Source organism: Moschus berezovskii, chromosome 16 (assembly GCF_049115385.1).
Source record: "Moschus berezovskii isolate FMDL1 chromosome 16, NW_MosBer_1.0, whole genome shotgun sequence".
Taxonomy (NCBI): domain Eukaryota; kingdom Metazoa; phylum Chordata; class Mammalia; order Artiodactyla; family Moschidae; genus Moschus; species Moschus berezovskii.
Genome location: NC_142475.1, coordinates 49866875 through 49893130, shown reverse-complemented (window position 1 = coordinate 49893130; position 26256 = coordinate 49866875). Strand labels below are relative to the sequence as shown.

At 42.1% G+C, this 26256-nt stretch overlaps 1 protein-coding gene across 4 annotated transcripts in view; it reads left to right on the top strand.

Annotated features, from left to right (window-relative positions):
- PREX2 (phosphatidylinositol-3,4,5-trisphosphate dependent Rac exchange factor 2) overlaps positions 1 to 26256 on the top strand; it is a 293115-nt gene that overhangs the window by 157840 nt on the left and 109019 nt on the right. For all 4 annotated transcript variants that reach the window (XR_008686780.2, XM_055432691.2, XM_055432693.2 and 1 more), the window contains 4 exons: positions 7161 to 7380; positions 7922 to 8129; positions 21627 to 21806; positions 25898 to 25992. Coding sequence is in view for 3 of the 4 variants with exons in the window: in XM_055432691.2 (XP_055288666.2) it covers positions 7161 to 7380; positions 7922 to 8129; positions 21627 to 21806; positions 25898 to 25992 (703 nt within the window). In the remaining variant the exon portion in view is untranslated. The remainder of the gene's footprint in view (positions 1 to 7160; positions 7381 to 7921; positions 8130 to 21626; positions 21807 to 25897; positions 25993 to 26256) is intronic.

The window sequence follows — 26256 nt, the reverse complement described above, 5'->3', positions numbered from 1 at the left end:
ATTGCAGGCAGATGCTTTACTGTGGAGCCACCAGGGAACTGCAAGGGAAAAAGCATTTCAGAGGAGGAGAAATCCTCTTGGATTGAGTCGTCAGCAGATGCTAGCTGCTTTCAGTTGGAAAGATGTGTCAGATTGATTTGATATCTCTCTTTACTTCGTTCTCAAGTAAAGAGAGATATCATAAGCAAAGGCAAAGACAGAAATGAGACTGATCTTATTGAGGAAGAGTTGACAGACTGCCTGGGTCAGAAAGGAGGATTTGAGTTGGATGCAATTAAAGAAACCTGACAAAATCTGATTTTTCCAGTGATGTTTCGAAGTGACATAATCATCAGATGTGTTTGTAACATGTCCGTATTGATGGTGATTTGGACTCTAAGAAGCTTTGGGGACGGAGAGAAAACATGAATTCAAGCTATGTGTAGGATGGAGAGAAAAATCAGTTCAAGCTATGTGCTGAATTGTTTATGACGATAAAGAAGGTGTTATTTTTTGGTTTCTAACAGCCTGGTTTGGATAAAATGAGAGGTGTATACAGGACTTTCCTGGTGGCTCAGACAGTAAAGATGCACTTCCCTGGTGGGTCTGTTGGAAAAGAACCTGCCTGCAGTGCAGGAGGCCTGGGTTCAATCCCTGGATCAGGAAGATCCCCTGGAGAAGGAAATGGCAACCCACTCCAGTATTCTTGTCTGGGAAATCCCGTGGACAGAGGAGCTGGGTGGGCTACAATCCATGGGTCACAAAGAGTCAGACATGACTTAGCGAGTTAACTGAACTGATGAGGGGTGTATGTTGTAGGGGATGAGAAGCAGAAAGTATAGGGGTTCCCCCAAAATGGGTGATTCTCAAAAACATCCTGTCATGTGAGAAGCATCTCCCATTTCCTCAGGAGTAACTGGGCGCTTGGGAACCTTTTAAAGCAGAAGTGGACAGGCTACTGGGCAGTAATTTCAAATGATAAAAAGAATGTTGCTGAAGTTTGAAAGCTCTCGTATGTACATTATTGCTGTTTGAGCCTCGAAGTAGCCATGTGTACTGAATACTCTTATCATCCTGCTTTTTTCCTCAGGGAGATTAAGAATTGACTTTGCGTCACATATTTGGCAGGCAGCCAACTAGATATCAGTCCTATGGAACACTGTCTCACTTATTTTTATTTTTCATTTAGGAACTAGGACTTCAGTGCTTTAAAAGCAATCCCTTCATCATCATCACTTCTTGACCATAAATCTACTTAGAATTATTAGTTAAGTTCAGTCGCTCACTCATATCCAACTCTGTGACCCCATGAACCGCAGCATGCCAGGCCTCCCTGTCCATCACCAACTCCTGGAGTTTACCCAAATTCATGTCCATTGAGTCGGTGATGCCATCCAACCATCTCATCCTCTGTTGTCCCCTTCTCCTACACTCAATCTTTCCCAGCATCAGGGTCTTTTCCAATGAATCAGCTCTTTGCATCAGGTGGCCAGAGTATTGGAGCTTCAGCTTCAACATCTGTCCTTCCAATGAATATTCAGGACTGAATTCCTTTAGGATGTACTGATTGGATCTCCTTGCAATCCAAGGGACTCTCAAGAGTCTTCTCCAACACCACTGTTCGAAAACGTCAATTCTTTGCACTTAGCCTACTTCATAGTCCAACTCTCACATCCATACATGACTATTGGAAAAACCATAGCCTTGACTAGACAGACCTTGGGTGGCAATGTAATGTCTCTGCTTTTTAATATGCTGTCTAGGTAGGTCATAACTTCCCTTCCAAAGAGCAAGTGTCTTTTAACTTCATGGCTGAAATCACCATCTGCAGTGATTTTGGAGCCCTCCAAAATAAAGTCAGCCACTGTTTCCCCATCTATTTGCCATGAAGTGATGGGACTGGATGCCATGATCTTAGTTTTCTGAATGTTGATCTTTAAGCCAAGTTTCTCACTCTCCTCTTTTACTTTCAGCAAGAGGTTCTTTAGATCTTCTTCACTTTCTGCCATAAGGGTGGTGTCATCGCGTATCTGAGGTTATTGATATTTCTCCCAGCAATCTTGATTCCAGCTTGTGCTTCTTCCAGCCCAGCGTTCCTCATGATGTATAGAAGTTAAATAAGCAGGGTGACAATATACAGCCTTGACGTACTCCTTTTCCTATTTGGAACCAGTCTGTTGTTCCATGTCCAGTTCTAACTGTTGCTTCCTGACCTACATACAGGTTTCTCAAGAGGCAGGTCAGGTGGGCTGGTATTCCCATCTCTTGAAGAATTTTCCACAGTTTATTGTGATCCACACAGTCAAAGGCTTTGGCATAGTAAATAAAGCAGAAATAGATGTTTTTGTGGAACTCTCTTGCTTTTTCGATGATCCAGCAGATGTTGGCAGTCTGATCTCTGGTTCCTATGCCTTTTCTAAAACCAGCTTGAAAATCTGGAAGTTCATGGTTCACATATTGCTGAAACCTGGCTTGGAGAATTTTGAGCATTACTCTACTAGCGTGTGAGATGAGTGCGATGGTGTGGTAGTTTGAGCATTCTTTGGCATTGCTTTTCTTTGGGATTGGAATGAAAACTGACCTTTTCCAGTTCTGTGGCCACTGCTGAGTTTTCCAAATTTGCTGACATATTGAGTGTAGCACTTTCACATCATCATCTTTTAGGATTTGAAACAGCTCAACTGGAATTTCATCACCTCCACTAGCTTTGTTCGTAGTGATGCTCCCTGAGACCCACTTGACTTCACATTCCAGGATGTCTGGCTCTAGTTTGGTATCTTTCTAATGAAGTAGAGAAACAAACTTGACAAGAAAACATTTCAAAAATCTTTTCACTTTGAATCAAATGTTGATACCTAAGGTAATAGTCTGTCATGGAAAGTAAACTCCATTTGTATATCAAATGTGTGTCAGTAGAAACTGTAGCATTTGTGAATATATATTTTTAATTTCTACATATTTACTTTTAAACTGTTATTATTTGTTGTTTAGTTGCTAATTCACGTCTGACTGTTTGTGCCCACGTGGACTGCAGCCTGCCAGACTCCTCTGTCCATGGGATTTCCCAGCCAAGAATAAAGGAGTGGGTTGCCATTTCCTTCTCCAGGGGATCTTCCTGACCCAGGAATCGAACCCCAATCTCCTACACTGGCAGGCAGATTCTTTATCACTGAGCCACCAGGGAAGCGCAAACTATTAATATCAACCCATTTTTCTCCAAAATAAAAGCTTCAAACAGTCCTCTTTCTATAAAATAAAATGTATCCTTAGAAACTAAAATCTCAAAGAGGCTGGCTTTCTGTTATTGTTTTGACTCAAAGTTTTAGGTTTTAAAAATAGAAAGAGGTTGATATTGTTACAGTTTCCATTGCCAGGCTGCTGCCATCAGATTTGAGTTTTTAGCCAGTGGTACATTCTAGAGGAGATCAGTCCTGGGTGTTCATTGGAAGGACTGATGCTAAAGCTGAAACTTCAATACTTTGGCCACCTCATGTGACAAGCTGACTCACTGGAAAAGACTCTGATGCTGGGGGGAGGGGGGTTGGGGGCAGGAGGAGAAGGGGACAACAGAGAATGAGATGGCTGGATGGCATCACTGACTCGATGGAGGTGAATTTGAGTGAACTCTGGGAGTTGGTGATGAACAGGGAGACCTGGCGTGCTGTGATTCATGGGGTCACAAAGAGTCAGACACGACTGAGGAACTGAACAGGCCATGGATGTTCATACCTTGCTGGGGACCCCAGTGAACCCTAAGCTGGCATTTAATCCCCATGGGGCAGGACGTGTGGGCAATGGATCCAGATGCAAAACTACGTGCTGTTTGGAGGAACGCACTCACTCTCTATTGGCCTGAGAACTTTTAAAAATTCTGGATTTCCTTTCCTGTTTCCAAATAGTTCCATAATTGGGCTTATTTTTGGAAGTGGGAATACTTCTTCCTTATATTTAATGAGCTTTCAAGAGATAGTTCCTGTTTACACAAAAATACTATCTGTAGGGGCAGGAGTTGTATCTCCAACACAACCCAGGATCATGCATAGATGCTTCTTTCATGTTTTTGTATGATTTAGTAGTTGATTAAAATGAAAGAAGGAGAGAAAAGGCTAACTGCCTATTACAGTGGATGCTGTGAGACAATGAAATTGATCTCCCTGCTATTGTGTGTGCCTTCGGAGCCTGATCTAAGGTGTTTATCCTGGGACTACAGTGGGAAAGAACTTCTGAGTGAAAGTTTGCATCTGCCCTTAAATTCTGGTTCTTTCCGAGATAAGCCACAGTTTCTTTAGTAATAGAGAGTAATAGATTTCTATTTACTAGAGATTTGCATGCATGAAGTCACTTCAGCCGTGTCCAACTCTTTGCAACCCTCTGAACCATAGCTGGCAAATCTCCTCTGTCTATAGGATTCTCCAGGCAAGAAGACTGGAGACGGTTGCCATGCTCCCCTCCAGGGATCTTCCCGACCCAGGGATCGAAGCCATGTGTCTTACATCTGCCTACAGTGGCAGGCAGGTTCTTTACTGCTAGTGCCACCTGAGAAGCCCTGCTAGAGGTTTACTAGAGATTAATAGATTGATTAATTCTTAGGACTTCCTTGGTAGTCCAGTAGCTGAAACTCCATGCACCCAATACAGGGGGCCCAGGTTCGATCCCTGGTCAGGGAACTAGAACCCACCTGCCACAACTAAGATTTCGTGTGCCACAACTTAAAAAAAAAAAGATCCTGCATGCCTCAACTAAAGATTCCATGTGCTGCACCTAACAGACCTGGCACAGCCAAATAAATAAATAAATATTTTTTAAAATAGATTAAGAATTCTCTAAATGCCTTTCTTTCTTTCAATGTTTAGGCTGTTTTCACTATACTGTGCTGTCCTTAGTCTTTCAGTCATGTTCAACTCTTTGTGACCCCATGGACTGTAGCCAGGCTCCTCTGTCCATGGAATTCTTCAGTCAAGAAGACTGGAGTGAGTTGCCTTGCCCTCTTCCAGGGGTTCTTCCCAGCCAATGGATTGACCCCAGGTCTCCTGCATTGCAGAGATCTTTACCATCTGAGCCACCAGGGAAGCCCAAGAATACTGGAGTGGGTAGCCTATCCATTCTTCAGGGGACCTTCCCGATCCAGGAATCGAACCAGGGTCTCCTGCATTGTGGGGGGATTCTTTACCAGCTGAGCTACCAGGGAAGTCCCATTTTCCACTATATATCATTATCAAATATGTTAATAATTTGTTAATAGGTTCCTGCATTTTAGTCCATTCCATTCAGAGTCCTATTATGTGCTAGCACTTTGTTGAGCTTCATAGCTTCTGATATATGATTCGGAAGCATAGTTTAATATATACATAAGATAGATCATATTCTAATAGTGAGCTTATAAGATGTGATTTTTGATGTCACATCTTTATTCTTGAATTTAACCTAGAAAAGTCGCTAAGTCCGTTTCCTCCTCCAGAGGATCTTCCTGACCCAGGGATTGACCCCTTGTCTCTTATGTCTCCTGCATTGGCAGGTGGGTTCTTTACCACTAGCATCACCTAGGAAGCCCTTCAGTTTTGGGGATGACATACCCTAGTGGCCTAGGTGGTGAAGAATCTGCCTGCAATGGGTTTGACCTGGATTTGATCCCTGGGTTGGGAAGATCCTTTGGAGGAGGAAATGACAACCCATTTCAGCATTCTTGCCTGGAGAATCCCCATGGACAGAGGAGCCTGATGGGCTACTGTCCATGGGGTCACAAAGAGTTGGACACCACTGAGTGACTAAGTACACACACGCAACTGAAACATAGGGAGCTGGTGGCTCTCGGTCCTTTGCTTCTGAAACTATAATCTACTTTATCTCTGTGAGATACTTGTTTGTGGTACACAAGACAGATGTCAGCATCACCCTCATGGAGTTCACATCTGCTCAGGGAGAGGGAAATGAGAAAGTTATTCATAACTATAAGGGGGAGTTACAGAGTGCTGTAACCTAACACCAGGAAAATTGAACTTAGACTGGCACTCAAGGAACATCTCTTGACAATTTCACAGAACTTGAAAGTGCATAGAAGTAAGTTTGGAAATGAAGGAAGAATATTCTAGTGACATTGAACAGTTTGTACCAGGATCTCCAGAGAGTAGACGGTGTGGGAGAGGAGCTGAGTGCAAGGCAGAGGAGCAAGGGGAAGAGAGCTTGGATAGATAACCTGGGTGTGGATCAGACTTTAGGTGGCTGTGTCGACCATGGCGGGCTTCCCAGGTGGTTCTCATGGTAAAGAACCTGCCTGTCAATGTAGGAGACATAAGCCAATTGAACCTGCCAATGTGGGTTCTATTCCTGGGTTGGGAAGATCTCCTGGAGGAAGGCATGGCAACCCACTCCAGTATTCTTGCCTAGAGAATCCTATAGACAGAAAAGCATGGTGGACTATAGTTCATGCAGTCACAAAGAGTCAGAGTGGACTGAATGACTTAGCACACATGTAAACCATGGCGTGTCTAGACCATGGATGAATTGCAAAGTTTTAAGTCATTTAGTGGCTATCTAAGGAAGCTGTGTAAATTCCTTGAGCATCACTTTATTCTCAATGGCATAGAAGCAGAGTCCACACCAGTCTTCAGGCTGATCTTGACCCAAGGCTCAGCAGGGATTAGTAGAAACCATGGAAGGTACAGTCTGTTCTGCCTCAGGGGTACCACCACAGAGCTTTGCTCTCTAGCCTGTTCACAGACTCAGGTCTGGGTCAGCTTTCTCACAGTGTTTGGAATAATCCCTCTTCTTCTACGCTTGACCTGACAGCTGCCCTATTCTGCCAGCTTGCCTCGCTTTAAATATTATGTTCCTATCTTGGTGTCCTAGGACACTGATTCGATTTCTCTCTCTGACTCTCAGCTGCTAGGAGCCTGTGGATTTGAGTCCTAGCAAGTGGTATTGATCACTTAAATTCATTTCTTTTACCACTTAGCTTGCAGTCAGAGTTTCAAAGGCATCCATTGCATTTGCTGCCTCTGTGGCTTTGCTTTTATAAGAATGTGTGGGTTTTAAAGTAATGACTTAATTTCCAACAACTCATCATTTGTTTCACCCATTCCAGTTGACGTGATTTTCCTCTGACTTTGCTGTGGGTGACAGGAGTGAAATGTTTGAGTATCACAGCGCGTTTAACTGCTTTCTCTTTCGTCTTTCATTTACAGTTTTCTCGTGTGCTAAAGAACAGAGCTTGGCCCACCTTTAAACAGGCCAAATCTAGAATCTCCCCTCTTCACAGCAGTGACTTCTGCCCCACCAACTGCCATGTCAATGTGATGGAAGTTTCTTATCCCAAAACATCAACATCCCTGGGGAGTGCGTTTGGCGTTCAGTTGGATAGTAGGAAGCATAATTTGCATGATAAAGAAAACAAATCTGAACAAGGTAGGTTAGCTTTTTAAACTTTATCAAATTATGACAAGTAACTTAGGCAGTCATAACTATTCCCGCATTCCTGGAATTGAATAGATTCCTGGCATGTCAGCAAGTCTGAACTAAAGGATTCCTCACTCTAGTCATTTGAATAATTATGCATAAGTGTTTGTAGGATGAAAGTGGACATTTTGTATTATTTTTCCTTCAAAAAGAATGATTGTTTTTGGCTTCCAAATATGTCTGATAAGCACAGCTCATCTTGCTGTGAAATCTTTCATCTGAAATGGCCCTGTAACTATGAGAAAAATATAAGAGGAGCAGCTGCAAGAAAAGCAGAGTACCATCCCATGCCATCAGAGTGGGCCGTGGGATTGAATTGTTTCCTAATTTTGAATCTCAACTCCCTATAAGCTTTAATTCTTGAATTAAATTTAGCATTGGATTGGCATTTTATTTTTTGTAAGATTTGGCATCTAAAATGGATTGCACTGGATTGCTACTGTAAGCTAAAGGTAATAGTTGTTACTATAGAATGGTTTTAACTCCTCAGGAAAACTAAGCCCTATGGTGTACATTCAACATACGATCACGACCATGGCAGCCCCTTCAGGTCTGTCTCTGGGACAGCAAGATGGACATGGTCTCCGGTATTTGTTGAAGGAAGAAGACTTAGAAACCCAGGATATCTATCAGAAACTTCTGGGCAAACTTCACACCGCACTGAAAGAGGTGGAGATGTGTGTTTGTCAAATAGATGAGTAAGTATTTTATTTACTTTTAAATGTTCCTGATAAAATAGCTGTAGGAAATGGGACTCTTGAACATCCATTATTCTTTGTAGTGTTTGAAAATATAGGAATTTCTGCTGACTGTTTAGATCCTCTTCATTCCATCACCTTAAAAACGATGTGGTTGTTCAAACGATGTCAGTCACTAAGTGGTGTCTGACTCTTTGTGAGCCCATCAGCTGCAGCACGGCAGGCTCCCCATCCCTCACTATATTCCAGAGTTTGCCCAAATTCGTGTCCATTGAATCAGAACATGTAAATTCTGTTGACCTGTGTTTTAAGGAAGCATTTAGTACCAGAGAATACCAGACCACCTGACCTGCCTCTTGAGAAACCTGTATGCAGGTCAGGAAGCAACAGTTAAAACTGAACATGGAACAACAGACTGGTTCCAAATCGGTAAAGGAGGACATCAAGGCTGCATATTTAACTTATATGCAGAGTACACCATGAAAAATGCCAGGCTGGATGAAGCATAAGCTGGAATCAAGATTGCTGGGAGAAATATCAATAGCCTCAGATATGCAGATGACACCACCCTTATGGCAGAAAGTGAGGAAGAACTAAAGAGCCTCATGATGAAAGTGAAAGAGGAGAGTGAAAATGTTGGCTTAATAGCAAACAAAGCAACTGACAAAGAATTAATCTCAAAAATATACAGGCAGCTCAATACCAGAAAAATAAATGACCCAATCACAAAATGGGCCAAAGAACTAAACAGAAATTTCTCCAAAAAAGACATACAGCTGGCTAACAAACACAGGAAAAGATGCTCAGCCTCACTCATTATCAGAGAAATGCAAATCAAAACCACAATGAGGTACTATCTCATGCCGGTCAGAATGGCTGCTATCGAAAAGTCTATAAGCAATAAATGCTGGAGAGAGTGCGGAGAAAAGTGAACCCTCTTACACTGTTGGTGGGAATGCAAACTAGTACAACCACTATGTAGAAGAGTGTGGCGATTCCTTAAAAAACTGGAAGTAGAACTGCCATATGACCCAGCAGTCCCACTGCTGGGCATACACACTAAGGAAACCAGAATTGAAAGAGACACATGTACCCCAATGTTCATCGCAGCACTGTTTATAATAGCCAGGACATGGAAGCAACCTAGATATCCATTGGCAGACAAATGGGTAAGAAAGCTGTGGTACATATACACAATGGAATATTACTCAGCTATTAAAAGGAATGCATTTGAATCCGTTCTAAAGAGGTGGATGAAACTGGAGCCTATTATAAGAATGAAGTAAGTCAAAAAGAAAAACGCTGATACGGTATATTAATGCATATGTATAGAATTTAGAAAGATGGTAATGATGACCCTATATGTGAGACAGCAAAAGAGACACAGATATAAAGAATAGACATTTGGAGTCTTTGGGAAAAGGCAAGGGTGGGATGATTTGAGAGAATAGCATTGAAATATGTATATTACCATATGTGAAATAGATCACCAGTCCAAATTCGATGCGTGAAACAGGGCACTCAAAGCTGGTGCACTGGGACAACCCTGAGGGATGGGATGGGGAGGGAGGTAAGAGGGGGGCTCAGGATGGGGAACCCATGTACACCCATGGCTGACTCATGTCCATGTATGGAAAAAACCACTGCAATATTATAAAGTAATTAGCTTCCAATTAAAATAAATACATTAAAAAAAAAAACCTCAACATTCAGAAAACTTAAATCATGGCATCTGGTCCAATCACATCATGGCAAATAGATGGGGAAACAATGGAAACAGTGAGAGACTTTATTTCGGGGGGCTCCAGAATCACTGCAGATGGTGATTGCAGCCATGAAATGAAAAGATGCTTGCTCTTTAGAAGAAAAGCTATGATCAACCTAGACAGCATATTAAAATGCCAGAGATGTAACTTTGCCAACAAAGGTCCATCTCATCAAAGCTATGCTTTTTCCAATAGTCATATATGGATGTGAGAGTTGGACTCTCACATATAAAGAAAGCCCATATATATGGATTCCTCATATAAAGATAGCTGAGGGCTGAAAAATTGTTGCTTTTGAACTGTGGTGTTGGAGAAGACCCTTGAGAGTCCCTTGGACTGCAAGGAGATCCAGCCAGTCTATCCTAAAGGAATCAGTCCTGAATATTCATTGGAAGGACTGATGTTGAAGCTGAAACTCCAGTACTTTGGCCACCTGATATGAAAAACTGACTCACTAGAAAAGACCCTGATGCTGGGAAAGATTGAAGGCAGGAGAAGAAGGGGACGAAAGAGGATGAGATAGTTGGGTGGCATCACTGACTCAATGGACATGAGTTTGAGTAAGCTCTGGGAGTTGGTGGTGGACAGGGAAGCCTGGCATGCTGCAGTCCATGGGATCGCAAAGAGTAGACACGACTGAGCAACTGAACTGAACTTAGTACCAGAGAGAACAATAAAATTCTTTCATACAGAAAACACTGAGTTTCGGTGTGCAAATGTCCGATTGAACAATATGACTGGAAGAGTACGAACTGTGTATAGGGAATCACTTGTATCTGTTACAGACAAAAACACAATATTTGGTGGATAGACTCTTGATAGATGTTATGGAAAAATGTAAAAAATACTGAATATTTGACATGTTAAATGAGTAAAAACAAAAGTCTGTAACCCTAGGAATGACCAACACCTGTTTTTCTCTTCTGATTGAATTATTGGTTTACTGAGGAATTATCGAAATCTATGTGCCAGTAATTTGGAATTTTTTTTTTTTTAATTAAGAACAGAGAAGAGGAAGGAGTTGAATAATATTCTTCCAAAGAGGTCAACTCTGAGTCTCATTCCAGAATTTGATGGTTGAAGAACTGCCTGAACTCTGTAGGAAGGTTGGCTATGTCATGGGTGTGATTATAATCACATCTAGTCTAGGAAATACAGGACTTTACAAGTTCACTTCCTCGTGTATAGAATGGGGTGAATAATAACAAATTGTTGATTTATGGTGAAAATTATAAAAATTAATACAAAGAGCAATCAGCCCAGTGCTTGACATGCTTGCTTATCATTTCAGTTCAGTTCAGTTCAGTTCAGTCGCTCAGTCGTGTCCGACTCTCCGCGACCCCATGAATCACAGCACGCCAGGCCTCCCTGTCCATCACCAACTCCCGGAGTTCACTCAAACTCATGTCCACAGAGTCGGTGATGCCATCCAGCCATCTCATTCTCCGACGTCCCCTTCTCCTCCCGCCCCCAACCTTTCCCAGCATCAGAGTCTTTTCCAGTGAGTCAACTCGTCACATGAGGTGGCCAAAGTATTGCAGTTTCAGCTTTAGCATCAGTCCCTCCAATGAACATCCAGGATTGATCTCCTCTAGAATGGACTGGTTGGATCTCCTTGCAGTATAAGGGACTCTCATATCATTTAGGAACCTGAAATTGTTGAATATATCCTAATAGGTCGAATCTTAAGACTATTTCAGGATCATTTTCCTCTTTTTATTGTACTCTCTATGGAGTTGCAGATTTAGATCGGTATCAAATGTGTATTATTTAGTTCACACACATCTTCCCTACTTCCATGGATAATTCACATTGGAGTTAAAATATTTAGAATACTCTAAAGCTCTGTTGTAATTAGACTAATGAAATTTTAACTGACATTGTCTCTTGCTTTACACATTTTTGAAATTTCGAGATGAAAATCACCATATTAGCTGCATCATATTTCTAAGATTATCTCTTTATTTATTTAAAAAATTTTTTAAAATTGTTTATTTTTGGCTGTGCTCTGTCTTCATTGTTGTGTGTGTAGGCTTTCTCTGGTTGTGGCAAGGTGAGCAGGGGTTACTCTCTTATTGTGGATCACAGGCTCTAGGGCACAGGCTTAGTTGCTCTGCCACAAGTGGAATCTTCCCAGACCAGGGATCAAACCTGTGTCCTCTGCATTGGCAGATTCTTAACCACTGGACCACCAGGAAGATCCTAAAATTATATTTTAATAGTGGGGGCGGGAGGAGAAGGGGACGACAGAGAATGAGATGGCTGGATGGCATCACCGACTTGATGGACATGAGTTTGAGTGACCTCTGGGATTTGGTGATGGACAGGGAGGCCTAGCGTGCTGTGATTCATGGGGTCGCAAAGAGTCGAACACGACTGAGCGACTGAACTGAACTGAACTGATTGATTTACTGTGCTATTGCTTTGTGACATTTTTATGAGTTAATTTAGAAATAAAATTCTGTTTTCCTTTGTCTAATACACTAATTTTTAAATTTACTTTTATCACTTGGTATATTGTGACCATGGCATTTATAGACAAGTTAAATAGTTTGAGATTACTGAGAGAACACATGGTTATTTTTAACCAATTATATGATATTTGGAATTGTTTTAGAATGACAGTGTGACAGAGAAGTTAATATTTTAGGACGGTATATTTCTCCTAGTAAATTGATTTTATTATTAATATATATGTTATACTCTATTTTAGAAGCCAGTCTCTTTTTTTCCCCTGCAGTATTTAGAAAGTTCAGGAGGAAGACTTTTAATTAATAAGGCAATAGATAGTAGCATTGAATCATGTATCTGAGATCTCAAAGGGATTTTAGGAGAGCATCGGGACCAATCCCACACTTTTCGTTAAACCAAGAGTTATTACTCCTCACTTTCAGAGGAGTCCTTTGTCAATGGTAGAATTATTGATGTACCTGAGTGAACGCTGCCTTGTAGACTGGATTTCTAATGCACTGAATACCCAGCACTTCCTGGCAGTTGTCCAGACTTTGTCTGTCTTTGTTAATTTATTGACTTTTTTTTTTTACAAGTTCAGCTAAAGTAGATATACTTTCAAGAAAATGGTTAGAGCCAAGGGGCTTCCCGTGCTTGGTTTAAAATGCTTATATATTTAAAGCACTAATTTCTGAAACAGGGTTAAGCTATTTTTATTAACCAAACTACCTAAAATGTTTACCTATTTTAGGTAGTTTGGTTAATAAACTTAATTTATTACCTGTTATTATAATATTACCTGTTATTCTAAAATTCTAAATTAATATTACCTGTTATTCTAAAATTCTAAATTAATTCTAAAATAATATTACCTGTTATTCTAAAAGCCTTCACCAACTGTGAATGTTTGCTAGGAAAGTGAAGTGAAATGAGCCAGTGATGTGAGAAACTTCCTTGGTCTTGTTTTTGTGCACCATATAATTTAATTCTAAATATAAATATGTTTCACCATAATTCAGTGTGTAACCTAATCGCTTTAAAATAGTTTGGTCATCCAAGTGCCTGGAGTCTCCCATTGCGTCATTCAGAGATGCTGCAGTGGAGCTTGACAAATCATTTAAAAAGCTAGCTACCAAACAATTTTCTCACCATGTAGAAATTATTCTCTGCAGAGTGAAGAAGCAGATCTCAGATGCTCTGCCAAGTTTTTAAGAGAATTAAAACCTCGAAGCATCTCACTGCTCGCATTTCTAGAAGTCATTCATTCCTGTGAAATTGCCTGGTGCTGAGCCTGTCTAATCATAAAGTCTGGTTTTCCTGTCTCTTGGGAACATGTATTTTGACATGACCTGTAGACATTCCTCTAAATCCTCCCACCTTGTTCAGATCCAAAGATAGAACTAGAGACAGATTTGCTGTCTAGTAACAGAGAAGGCAATGGCAAGCCACTCCAGTAATCTTCCCTAGAAAATCCCATGGACGGAGGAGCCTGGTAGGCTTCTGTCCATGGGGTCGCTATGAGTCAGACATGACTGAGGACTTCACTTTCACTTTTCACTTTCACACATTGGAGAAGGAAATGGCAACCCACTCCAGTGTTCTTGCTTGGAGAATCCCAGGGACGGGGGAGCCTGGTGGGCTGCCATCTATGGGGTCACATAGAGTCGGACACAACTGAAGTGACTTAGTAGCAGCAGCAGCAGCAACAGGAAGTTAAGGTGATGTTATAAATTTCATCAAGACTTGGTGATTCCTGTTCCATTTTGAGAAGCTAATGAAAGGTTGTTGCTGAACCACGAAAGATGCCGGGATTCTTGGCCTCTGGAGGAGAATTCAATCTGGGGCCAGAGACAAGGCTTGATTGCTCAGAGCTTTTGTGTAGTAAAGTTTTATTAAAGTATAAAGGAGACAGAGAAAGCTTCTGACAAAGACATCAGAAGGGGGCAGAAAGAGTGCCCCCTTCGCTAGTGTTAGCAATGGAGTTGTATACCTTTTATTAGTTATTACAATGAATCAAAAGAATGTCTCAAGTTTGTGAAAATTTTACCAGACCCACTCCCACAATTTACATTTTAGGATAACAAGATTAGAATTTAACAATAGAAAGATCCTCCAGACCCACTCCCATTATATATTCTAAGATATCAGGATTAGTCAGAAGATTTTCAGGAAGGAGAAACTGTCCTCCAGCCAGATACATTGTTGTTGTATAATCCCTAGTACAGAGTTTAAACTGACTTGTGTAATTGACTAAGACTCAGCAATATGTGAACCGTGAACCTCCAGATGTTCAAGCAGGTTTTAGAAAAGGCAGAGGCACCAGAGATCAAATTGCAAACATCCGCTGGATCATGGAAAAAGCAAGAGAGTTCCAGAAAAACATCTATTTCTGCTTCATTGACTATGCCAAAGTCTTTGACTGTGTGGATCACAATAAACTGTGGAAAATTCTGAAAGAGATGGGAATACCAGACCACCTGGCCTGCCTCTTGAGAAACGTGTATGCAGATCAGGAAGCAACAGTTAGAACTGGACATGGAACAACAGACTGGTTCCAAATAGGAAAAGGAGTACGTCAAGGCTATATATTGTTACCCTGCTTATTTAACTTATATGTAGAGTACATAATGAGGAACGCTAGACTGGAAGAAGAACAAGCTGGAATCAAGATTGCTGGGAGAAATATCAATAACCTCAGATATGCAGATGACACCACCCATATGGCAGAAAGTGAAGAGGAACTAAAAAGCCTCTTGATGAAAGTGAAAGAGGAGAGTGAAAAGGTTGGCTTGAAGCTCAACATTCAGAAAACAAAGATCATGGCATCTGGTCCTATCACTTCATGGCAAATAGATGGGGAAACAGTGGAAACAGTGTCAGACTTTATTTTTTTGGGCTCCAAAATCACTGCAGATGCTGATTGCAGCCATGAAATTAAAAGACGCTTACTCCTTGGAAGGAAAGTTATGACCAACCTAGATAGTATATTAAAAAGCAGAGACATCACTTTGCCAACCAAGGTCCGTCTAGTCAAGGCTATGGTTTTTCCCATGGTCATGTATGGATGTGAGAGTTGGACTGTGAAGAAAGCTGATCGCCGAAGAATTGATGCTTTTGAACTGTGGTGCTGGAGAAGACTCATGAGAGTCCCTTGGACTGCAAGGAGATCCAACCAGTCCATTCTAAAGGAGATTAATCCTGGGTGTTCATTGGAAGGACTGATGCTAAAGCTGAAACTGCAATACTTTGGCCACCTCATGTGACGAGTTGACTCACTGGAAAAGACTCTGATGCTGGGAGGGATTAGGGGCGGGAGAAGAAGGTGAAGACAGAGAATGAGATGGCTGGATAGCATCACCGAGTCGATGGACATGAGTTTGTGTGAACTCCAGGAGTTGGTGATGGACAGGGAGGCCTGACGTGCTGTGATTCATGGGGTCGCAAAGAGTCGGACACGACTGAGGGACTGAACTGAACTGAACTGAAGCAATGTAGAGTAAAAAAAAAGTTTGTCCTTTTCTCCTCCTTGAGAATTCCATATCCCTATCTCCACTTTGAGAGCCCCAGACTCCTTTCTCCTCCTTGGGTCCCTGGACTTCTTATCAGTCTGCCTAGGGATTGACTCTCTCACTAAGTACTTTTGCCTTTTAATGGACTATTTTCCAATTAATGACACTTAGTTACTAGATCGGAGAAGGCAATGGCAAGCCACTCCAGTACTCTTGCCTAGAAAATCCCATGGATGGAGAAGCCTGGTAGGCTTCAGTCCATGGGGTCGCTGGGGGTTGGACACGACTGAGCGACTTCACTTTCACTTTTCACTTTCACACATTGGAGAAGGAAATGGCAACCCACTCCAGTGTTCTTGCCTGGAGAATCCCAGGGACGGGGGAGCCTGGTGGGCTTCCGTCTATGGGGTCACACAGAGTCGGACACGACTGAAGTGACTTAGCAGCAGCAGCAGCAGCAGGTACTAGATACAAGTAAAGGGAAAAATATATCATGGAGAGTTCAAATATTTGATGGGGTTTTAAAATTCAGACTTTGTGTATTCTTATAGGAAGAAAATTCATAAAGAGTATTGAGGGCTGGTAAAGATACAAAATTTGAGAACAGACTTCATTTTCCAAGTGTCTGGGGCCCCATAGTTGAGTGATGAACAAAACACATTATTTAGGACAGTTAGCCACCTAGAGATTACAGATAGGAACGTCAAGGCTAGTGATTGAATTAATTATCTTTTAGGTTTTCCCAAGCATTTTTCTGGTTAATGTAAATAAGTAGGCACAGTTTCATAAAAGCTAAGGTGTGTTAACTCACTGGTCACAGTTTTATAATTAAGTGAAGTGAAAGTCGCTCAGTCGTGTCCGACTCTTTGTGATCCCATGTACAGTATAGTCCATGGAATTCTCCAGGCCAGAATACTGGAGTGGGTAGCCTTTCCCTTCTTCAGGGGATTTTCCCAACCCAGGGATCGAACCTAGGTCTCCTGCATTGCAGGCACTTTCTTTACCAACTGAACTATCAGGGAAGCCTGATATAGGGAAGTTTTATGATTACTCGTAATGATTTCTTCTCACAGTCTGTCTGTGAGTTGGATTCTGAAACACTGGGCTGTATCACAGACTCCTCAAACTTAAATTTGTTTCTGAACCTCATGTCTACTTTGACCTATTTAAATCTACTTTGACCCCTCCCTCATCAAGGTCACCCCCTTCTCAGGAAAGTATTCTCCATCCCTTCCATTAGTGAAGCCAGAGTCTAGGTATCATCTGTGATTCGTTTCTTTCCTTTCACTTCTCCTCCAGCACCTTATCAGGTTCTGTCAGTTGTACCTGAGAACCTGTCCACCCCATCACCTTCCACTGGGTAACCATCATCCCTTCCCTAGTACTCGGTATAGAACTTTCCAGCTGTGTCTCTCCATCTGGTACATTCTATATTAGGCAGATGCCAGAGGAATCTGTACAGGTAGATTTTGCTGTTTGCTTAAAACCACTTAATGACACTGAAGTGCAAGTAGAAGAATGGGAGATGCGTTACTGTGGCCTGTACATCCCAACATGATTTGTCCCCCCGCCAAAAAAATAACTTATTTCCCTGAGCTCCTGTTACATTAGCCTCTTTTTGGTCACAGAACGTGATGCACCTCTGCCTGGAAAGCCCTGCTTCTAAAGCCAGCGTGCCTGACCTTCCAGGCACTCAAGTGTTAGGCTGGTGGCCAATTTGTGGAAGATGGTGCCTTCTTGCCTGTGTGTGTGTGTGTGTATGTGTGTGCCAAGTCGCTTCATTCATGTCTGTCTTTGTGCGACCCCACGGACTGAAGCCTGCTAGGTTCCTCTGTCCATGGAATTTTCTAGGCCAGAATACTGGAGTGGGTTGCCATGCCCTTCTCCAGGGGCATCTTCCCAACCCAGAGATCAAACCTGTGTCTCTTACGTCTCCTGCCTTGGTAGGAGGAATTTTACCACTCAAACTACCTGGGTAGCCCTAGGTGCAATCTACCACATACAAAAATCTTTATGTATCAGGAGCATTAGGTGCATACTGACCAGAAATGATGCTCAGCTCAGGACGTTCATTCAGAATCAATGGATCTATAAGCTGTCAGAGAGATTTTAACACGGTACATGAGCAAAAGAAAAGGAAAATATATCTGTGAGCATAAATATTGAGCTTTAGCTTCTATTATTGCTTTTAAGAATCTAGAAATTTTGTAAAAACAAAAAATACAAAACAAAACTCAGTGTCAAAAACACTATTTTTCTATCATTGTGTTTGTTAGCCTAACAGGTATTCCCATGGGATCAGTACAATCAAGACTACAACTGTTTAAAATGGAAAGCAAATATGTGAACATAATTTGCAGAGCTTTGAAAAAAGTATTTATACTGAGACCCATGACTTCTCATTTAAAAGATGTTTAAAGCACAGGACTCCTCACAGAATGAGAACTCTGTCATCTCTTCCCTCTTTGGTATTCAGGGTTCATCTGTCTGGCAGTGTGCAGTTTGGGTAATTGGAGTTAATCTAATGCTTTAACCTTTGGGGTGGAGGGAGTGAAGAAGTGTACAATCTATCTTACGAGACATGAAAGTATCCTTCCAAATAGAAAAAGTGTCTTTAAAATAATTCATAGCTTCACAGAGCCCTGAGCAATCTAATACAACTTCCTGATTCTCCCAAGTGTCTAAAAACTATAAAATGCCAAAATATTGTTTAGATACCATCTCATGGTGAGACTATTTGAAGTTGCAGCCCAAGCTTCCTACCTTTTTTTTTTTTTAATTTTATTTTTCCCCTTCCTGTTTGTAGTTGTGTGATATACCATATGGGCTTCCCAGGTGGTAGAGTGGTCAAGAATCTGCTTGCAAATGCAGGAGATGCAGGTTCAGTCCCTGTGTTGGGAAGATCCCCTGGTGGAGGAAATGGCAACCTGCTCCAGTATTCTTGCCTGGAAAATTCAATGGACAGAGGTGCCTGATGGGCTATAGTCTATAGCATCCCAAAGAGTTGGACATGATTGAGTGACTCAGCATCACTGTCCACACACTATATACTATACAGCTTATTTGGTTATTGTTTGTTTCTTCCCAGTATAATTTAAGCTTCAGGAAGGCAGGGAGTTTTGTTTTGTGAAATGCTATATTCACAGCTGCAAGGACACATGGTACAATAAATGTAATTAATTCATTAGTGAAATCACTTAATAAATATTTGCTGATTGCACAGCATTGGGCTTGACATTCAGTTCAGTTCAGTTCATTTCAGTTCAGTCACTCAGTCATGTCCGACTCTTTGTGACCCCATGAATCACAGCACGCCAGGCCGCCCTGTCCATCACCAACTCCCAGAGTTCATTCAGACTCATGTCCACAGAGTCGGTGATGCCATCCAGCCATCTCATTCTCTGTCGTCCCCTTCTCCTCCCGCCCCCAATTCCTCCCAGCATCAGAGTCTTTTCCAGTGAGTCACCTCATTGCATGAGGTGGCCAAAGTATTGGAGTTTCAGTTTTAGATTCAGTTCAGTTCAGTTCAGTTCAGTCGCTCAGTCGTGTCCAACTCTCTGCGACCCCATGAATCACAGCACACCAGACCTTCGTGTCCATCACCAACTCCCGGAATTCACTCAAACTCATGTCCACAGAGTTGGTGATGCCATCCAGCCATCTCATTCTCGGTCGTCCCCTTTTCCTCCCGCCCCCAAACTTTCCCAGAATCAGAGTCTTTTCCAGTGAGTCAACTCGTCGCATGAGGTGGTCAAAGTATTGGAGTTTCAGCTTTAGCATCAGTCCTTCCAATGAACACCCAGGATTGATCTCCTTTAGAATGGACTGGTTGGATCTCCTTGCAGTACAAGGGATTCTCAAGAGTCTTCTCCAACACCACAGTTCAAAAGCATCGATTCTTCGGCGATCAGCTTTCTTCACAGTCCAACTCTCACATCCATACATGACCACGGGAAAAACGATAGCCTTGACTAGACGGACCTTGGTTGGCAAAGTGATGTCTCTGCTTTTTAATATACTTCTAGGTTGGTCATAACTTTCCTTCCAAGGAGTAAGTGTCTTTTAATTTCATGGCTGCAGTCAGCATCTGCAGTGATTTTGGAGCCCAAAAAAATAAAGTCTGACACTGTTTCCACTGTTTTTCCAGAAGTAATTCCATGATTGTGTCATTTTGAGTTAGACAGGTTAAGAAGTAATTTACAACTGAACATTCGAGTTTAGCCTGGCGGAATCAGTTATATTGCTGTTATTTCTTTGCTGAATCATGTCTGACTCTTTGCGACCCCTTAGACTGTAGCCTGTCAGGCTCCTCTATCCATGGGATTCTCCAGGCAAGAATACTGGAGTGGGTTACCATTTCCTTCTCCAGGTGATCTTCCCAACCCAGGGATCAAACCTGAATCTCCTTCAATGCCAGGCAGATTCTTTACTGCAGAGCCACAACTCAGAGTCAAAATCTAGTTTAATGCCAGTTCAGAGTCTGACAGTGTGTTTTAGCTGTAAAATTCCAGTGGAAGAACTTTTCCTTTGGGAAGATTCATGACTGTTTGATGATGAGTGGATTGTGGATGCCCTTGGGGTAGCAGCCCCTGCTGATTCCTGTCCGCATCTTGTACGTGACTGTATTTAGCATCTTTGGGTCACAGTGGCAGGACTCACAGGAGCATGAGAAGGGTTTGCCCACAAGACATTCTCTCTGACAAATAGAGAAAGCCTGGAGGAAACCCAAAGCAGAGGGAGAGGGGTTGCTGCTGCTGCTGCTGCTAAGTCACTTCAGTCGTGTCCGACTCTGTGTGACCCCATAGACGGAAGCCCACCAGGCTCCCCCGTCCCTGGGATTCTCCAGGCAAGAACACTGGAGTGGGTTGCCATTTCCTTCTCCAATGTGTGAAAGTGAAAAGTGAAAGTAAAGTCGCTCAGTCGTGTCCGACCCTTAGCGACCCCACGGACTGCAGCCCACCAGGCTGCTCCATCCACGGGATTTTCTAGGCAAGAGTACTGGAGTGGCTTGCCATTGCCTTCTCCGGGGAGAGGGGTAGATGGGTTTTTATTGTCTGAAGGTAAGTCAGGGAGGAGATTTTGCCCATTTAGTGTTCGTTTTAATATTTGGCTAGCACTTTAAAGTTTCCCAGATATCTTTACATGGTGATGACAGTGGCTGGGGAGCGAGGTATGCCCATGGTGGGCCAGCACTATTTTGTATGCATTTCATTCTCACAGCAACTCTGTGGGACACTCTTCTTACTATCTATGTTTCATAGATGTCAAGGAGAACTATCCTGGTTTCGCTAGGATAACACAGCTAATCTGTGGCAGAACCTAGATTTGAATACAACTTTCTCATCCAAGTAGTGTGCTGTTTCTCTTACTCTGAGAGGAACTTGGCATGACAGGCTCTATATGCAATGGTGGTTTAGCTGCTAAGTCATATCCGACTCTTGCGTCCCCATGGTCTGCAGCCCCTTCAGGGTCCTCTGTCCATGGGATTTCCCAGTCAAGAATACTGGAGTGGGTTGCTGTGCCCTCCTCTAGGGGATTTTCCCAACCCAGGGATTGAACCCAGGTCTCCTGCATTGTGGGTGGATTCTTTACCAACTGAGCCACCAGGGAAGCCCTATTATATGCAATAGGATATTAATTTCGGGGGAAATCTAGAAGAAGCATTCTAGAAATATCTGGAAGCCTATTGTATTTAATAAGCAAGGTAAGTTACTCGTAACCCCCTGTGTGAAAATGTACACTTATCCTTTCTTTTTTAAATCCCATTGCAGCCTTCTGTCTTCGATAACATATTCTCCTAAATTAGAACGTAAGGCATCCGAGTCCATAGTCCCAACAGACAGTGACAATGAGAAGGGAGAGAGAAACAGCAAACGTGTCTGTTTCAACATGGCTGGAGACGAGCAGGAAGACTCGGGTCATGACACCATCAGCAACAGAGACTCTTACAGGTAAATACATTCATTCCTGAAACTCCTCTCATCAACCAAGTTGAAGGTGATTCTGTGTTTTCCACAAAGGTCTTGAAAAAAATTTTCGACTCTTGTTTTTATTTATTGTGGTTCAGTTGCCAAGTCATGTCTGACTCTTCACAACCCCAGGGACTGAAGCATGCCAGGCTTCCCTGTCCCTGATTATCTCCGTTTGCCCAATTTCAGATGAGATCAGGTGTGTTCAGGGTGGTATGGCCGTACACTGGAGTTTGCCGAGCTTCATGTCCACTGAATCAGTGATACCATTCAACCATCTCATTCTCTGTCACCCCCTTCTCTTCCTGCCCTCAGTCTTTCCCAGCATCAGGATCTTTATCAATGAGTCAGTTCTTTGCATTAAGTGGCCAAAGTGCTAGAGCTTCCAGCTTCAGCATCAGTCCTTCCAGTGAATATTCAGGGTTGACTTCCTTTAAGAATGACTGGTTTCATCTCCTTGCCTTCCAGGGGACTTCCCATAAAATAACTGCAGCTCTTAACCAATATCAGACAGAGCACAGTGAGACATCACAGTCTTTCAAATTCTTCCCTTTTATAATCTGTATAAATTTTGAAAAAACGTTTTTTTCTCCAGCTGAGTGGGTCTAATTTAGGAGATTTGTTATTCTCTTATGGATTGTGTAACATGTATGGAACGGAGAAGGCAATGGCAAGCCACTCCAGTACTCTTGCCTAGAAAATCCCATGGATGGAGGAGCCTGGTAGGCTGCAGTCCGTGGGGTCGCTATGGGTCAGACATGACTGAGCGACTTCACTTTCACTTTTCACTTTCACACATTGGAGAAGGACATGGCAACCCACTCCAGTGTTCTTGCCTGGAGAATCCCAGGGACGGGGGAGCCTGGGGGGCTTCCGTCTATGGGATCACACAGAGTCGGACACGACTGAAGTGACTTAGCAGCAGCAGCAGCAGCAACATGTATGGAAAATAAGCAAATTGTGCATGTGTTAACAGTTTGGGGGGAATATCTGTTTCTGGTGGCTCAGAGGTAAAGAATCTGCCTGCCAGTCAGGAGGCACTGGTTCAATACCTAGGTTGGCAAGATCCCCTGGAGGAGGAAATGACAAGTCATTCCAATATTCTTGCCTGGAGAACCCTGTGGACAAAGGAGCCTGGCGTGCTATAATCCATGGGGTCACACAGAGTCAGACACCACTTACTGACTGAACAGCAACAGCTGTTTCTGATTATTGGACTATTGAGAGAATAGGGGCTCTTTTTGTCTTGTTTCTCCTTTTACGTTGTGTTTCAAGCTAATTGGACAAATTTCACTCCCTCACCTCTGTGACCAGCTTTGTGCATTTTTCCTTCCCTGCCATGCATTCTGTACAGTTTTGGTAGGACTGCGGGAACAAAGTACCGAGAACCAGGTGGTTTGAACGACAGAACTTTATGTTTATTATCCTAGAGTTCTAGAGCCAGAGGTCTAAATGCAGGTGTCAGCAATGCTGTTGCTTTCTGAGGGCTGTGAAGGAAGGCTCTGGACCAGGTCTCTCTTCTTGGCTTGCAGTTGGCTGTCTTCTCCTTCTGTCTCTTTACATCCTTTTCCTTCCAAGTGTCTCTGTGTCCACACTTCCTCTTCTTACAAAGACACTGGTCGTATTGGACTAGTATTCATGCGTGCCTGCTAAGTTGCTTCAGTCGTGTCCAACTCTTTGCGACCCTCTGGAGTGTAGCCTGCCAGGCTCCTCGGTCCATGGGATTCTCCAGGCAAGAATACTGGAGTGGGTTGCTATGCCCTCCTCCAGGGGATTCCCTACCCAGGGATCAAGCCTATGTCTCTTATGTGTCCTACATTTGCAGGCAGGTTCTTTATGACTAGCGCCACTGAGAAGCCCATATTGGACTAGGGTCCCCACTGATGACCTCATTTTAACTTGATTACCTCTGTAACGACCCTCCCCGCAGATAAGGTCACAGTCTGGTACACTGAGTGTTGGACTTCAGCATATGAATTTGAGGAGGGGGATACGATTCACCCCATAGCACCTTCCCTCCAGACTCTGTTGCCATCTTCTTACCAGACGTTCACATGATGGCTCCGCCAGTGAACTTCATTAATCGAATGTGCTTTCTCTCCTTTGGGCCCTTACGTCTCCTGGAACCCGAGGGAGGTGGTGGTAACCTGTCATGTGTGCTGGGTGTGCAGCTTCAGAACCTTACATTTTATTCAAATCAACTGAAGATGATTACTCTCTCATGAACTTATTTATTATGCAGTGTTTTACAATTAAAAGTTATTTAGTAATTATTATTAAATCAAAGTTGTTTTATCAGAGATATTTAGCACAAACTCATAGGTCCCATTAAAACATATATTTATGCATGGTTGTGTCCCCTTTGCTGTCCATCTGAAACTATAACCATAAAGAAGGGTGACCACTGAAGAATTGATGCTTTTGAAATGTGGGTGCTCTTGAGAGTCATTTGGACTGCAGGAAGATCAAACCAGTAAATCCCAAAGGAAATCAACCCTGACTATTCCATGGTAGGGCTGATGCCGAAGCTGAAGCTCCAATACTTTGGCCACCTGAATCGAAGAGCCAACTCTTTGGAAAAGAACTTGATGCTAGGAAAGATTGAAGGCAGGAGGAGAAGAGGGCAACAGAGGGTGAGATGGTTGGATGGCATCATCGACTCAATGGGCATGAGTTTGAGCAAGCTCTGGGAGATAGTGAAAGGCAGGGAAGTGTGGTGTGCTGCAGTCCATGGGTTTGCAGAGTTAGACATGACCTAGTGAGTGAACAACAATAAATACCCCAATATAAAATAAAAAGTTGAAAAAAAGCTTATTTTTACCAGACACATGGGAAAAACAGGATGACTTCAGGTAATTCCTACCACAGTCCTCTGTAGCAAGTTCTGATATTAACTGCTTTTTACATCTAAGAAAACTGAGACTCACAGAAGTTACATAATTTACCCAGGAAATCAGGTGGCCTGGCTTGCAATTTATTAACCACTCTACATATCCAGTTTCTATATGAAAAGGATTTTAATGAGTATGTGAGTTAATTATTTCTAGAAATTTAATAATATAAAAAACAGATTAACCACTTTTACTGTTTCTTTTACCTTTTAGCTTCTAAGGGGACTGGTATGCCCTTTAATAAGAACCTGTGGTTTCTCTCCAGTGGGAAATTACAGATCTAAAAATACTTTCTTACCTCAGCTTCTAGTTATCAGATAATTAAAATTATTCTCAAGTTCTCGCTAGAGTAAAAGAGAAATTTTAAATGTATATTTAAAGTTAAATAAGTCTTTTTTACTTATTCCGAAAGGCAAAAAGAATTTTGTCTGCTGCACTATTTCTGAAATCTGAAATCTGTCTTGTGTCCATATTTACACAAAAACATCTCCAACTTTCTTTCCCTTGTCATTCATCATTATCCAGTACTTACTTGGTGAGACATGCTTGCTGGGCTCTGGAGTGGAGACAAGGAATCATCTTCCTTGAGGGGATGGGAAAGGGCTCAGAATGCAATTAATGAGTTAAAATCGAAGTTAAGAGAAAGGATTCATAGGCAGAGATCATGAAACAGGATTTGTCTTTCTTAATAAATCAACTACAGGCATATACTATCAAATGGATCATGATAAGTTTTAAGTTTGGTTTGACTCCTGTAAATTAACTATGCCTTTTATTTTACTTTTTAATTTTTTAAAAATGTACTTATTTGGTTGCATTGGCTCTTACTTCCAGCATGCGGAATCTAATTCCCTGACCAGGGATCGAACCCAGACCCCTGCATTAAGTGTGCAGAGTCTTAGCCACTGGACCACCAGGGAAGTCTCAATAACTGTGCATTTTAAAAGTAATTCACGATTAGATTATATAAGAAGAAAATTTGAAATATGATTGAATTTGAAATTTTTTCTTTTAATCTAAGCTAAAATGTGATTTGCGCAAACTTGCCTTTCTCATCAATTTCTATGAAGCATATTAACAAATATCACAGTCACATACTATGTTTATCCAATAAGAAGTGACAGGGAAACTTTGCCAAACTTTGTAATTTTGTGAAAATGACATGTACCTCATTATTTTCAGTGACTGCAACAGCAATAGGAATTCCGTTGCCTCCTTTACCAGCATCTGCAGCAGCCAGTGCAGCTCATATTTTCACAGCGATGAAATGGACTCAGGTGCGTTTGGTGAAGCCACATGCACGCTTTGATGCCAGCCCTCTGGGATTAATTTGTTTAATCCATGTGCATTTTAATCTTTGAACAGCCATTCTTGGTGGCCACACAATGGCCTTTGTTTTACATGCCTGAGAAAGTCAATTTCCCAATCTCATTATAAACAGTGAATTTTTTGAAAGAGGGAAAGAACAAACTGATTTTTATGTTAATAAATGCTGTCTTATGATGTTTCTGTAGTACTATGAAGGGTTTAAACAAATAAAT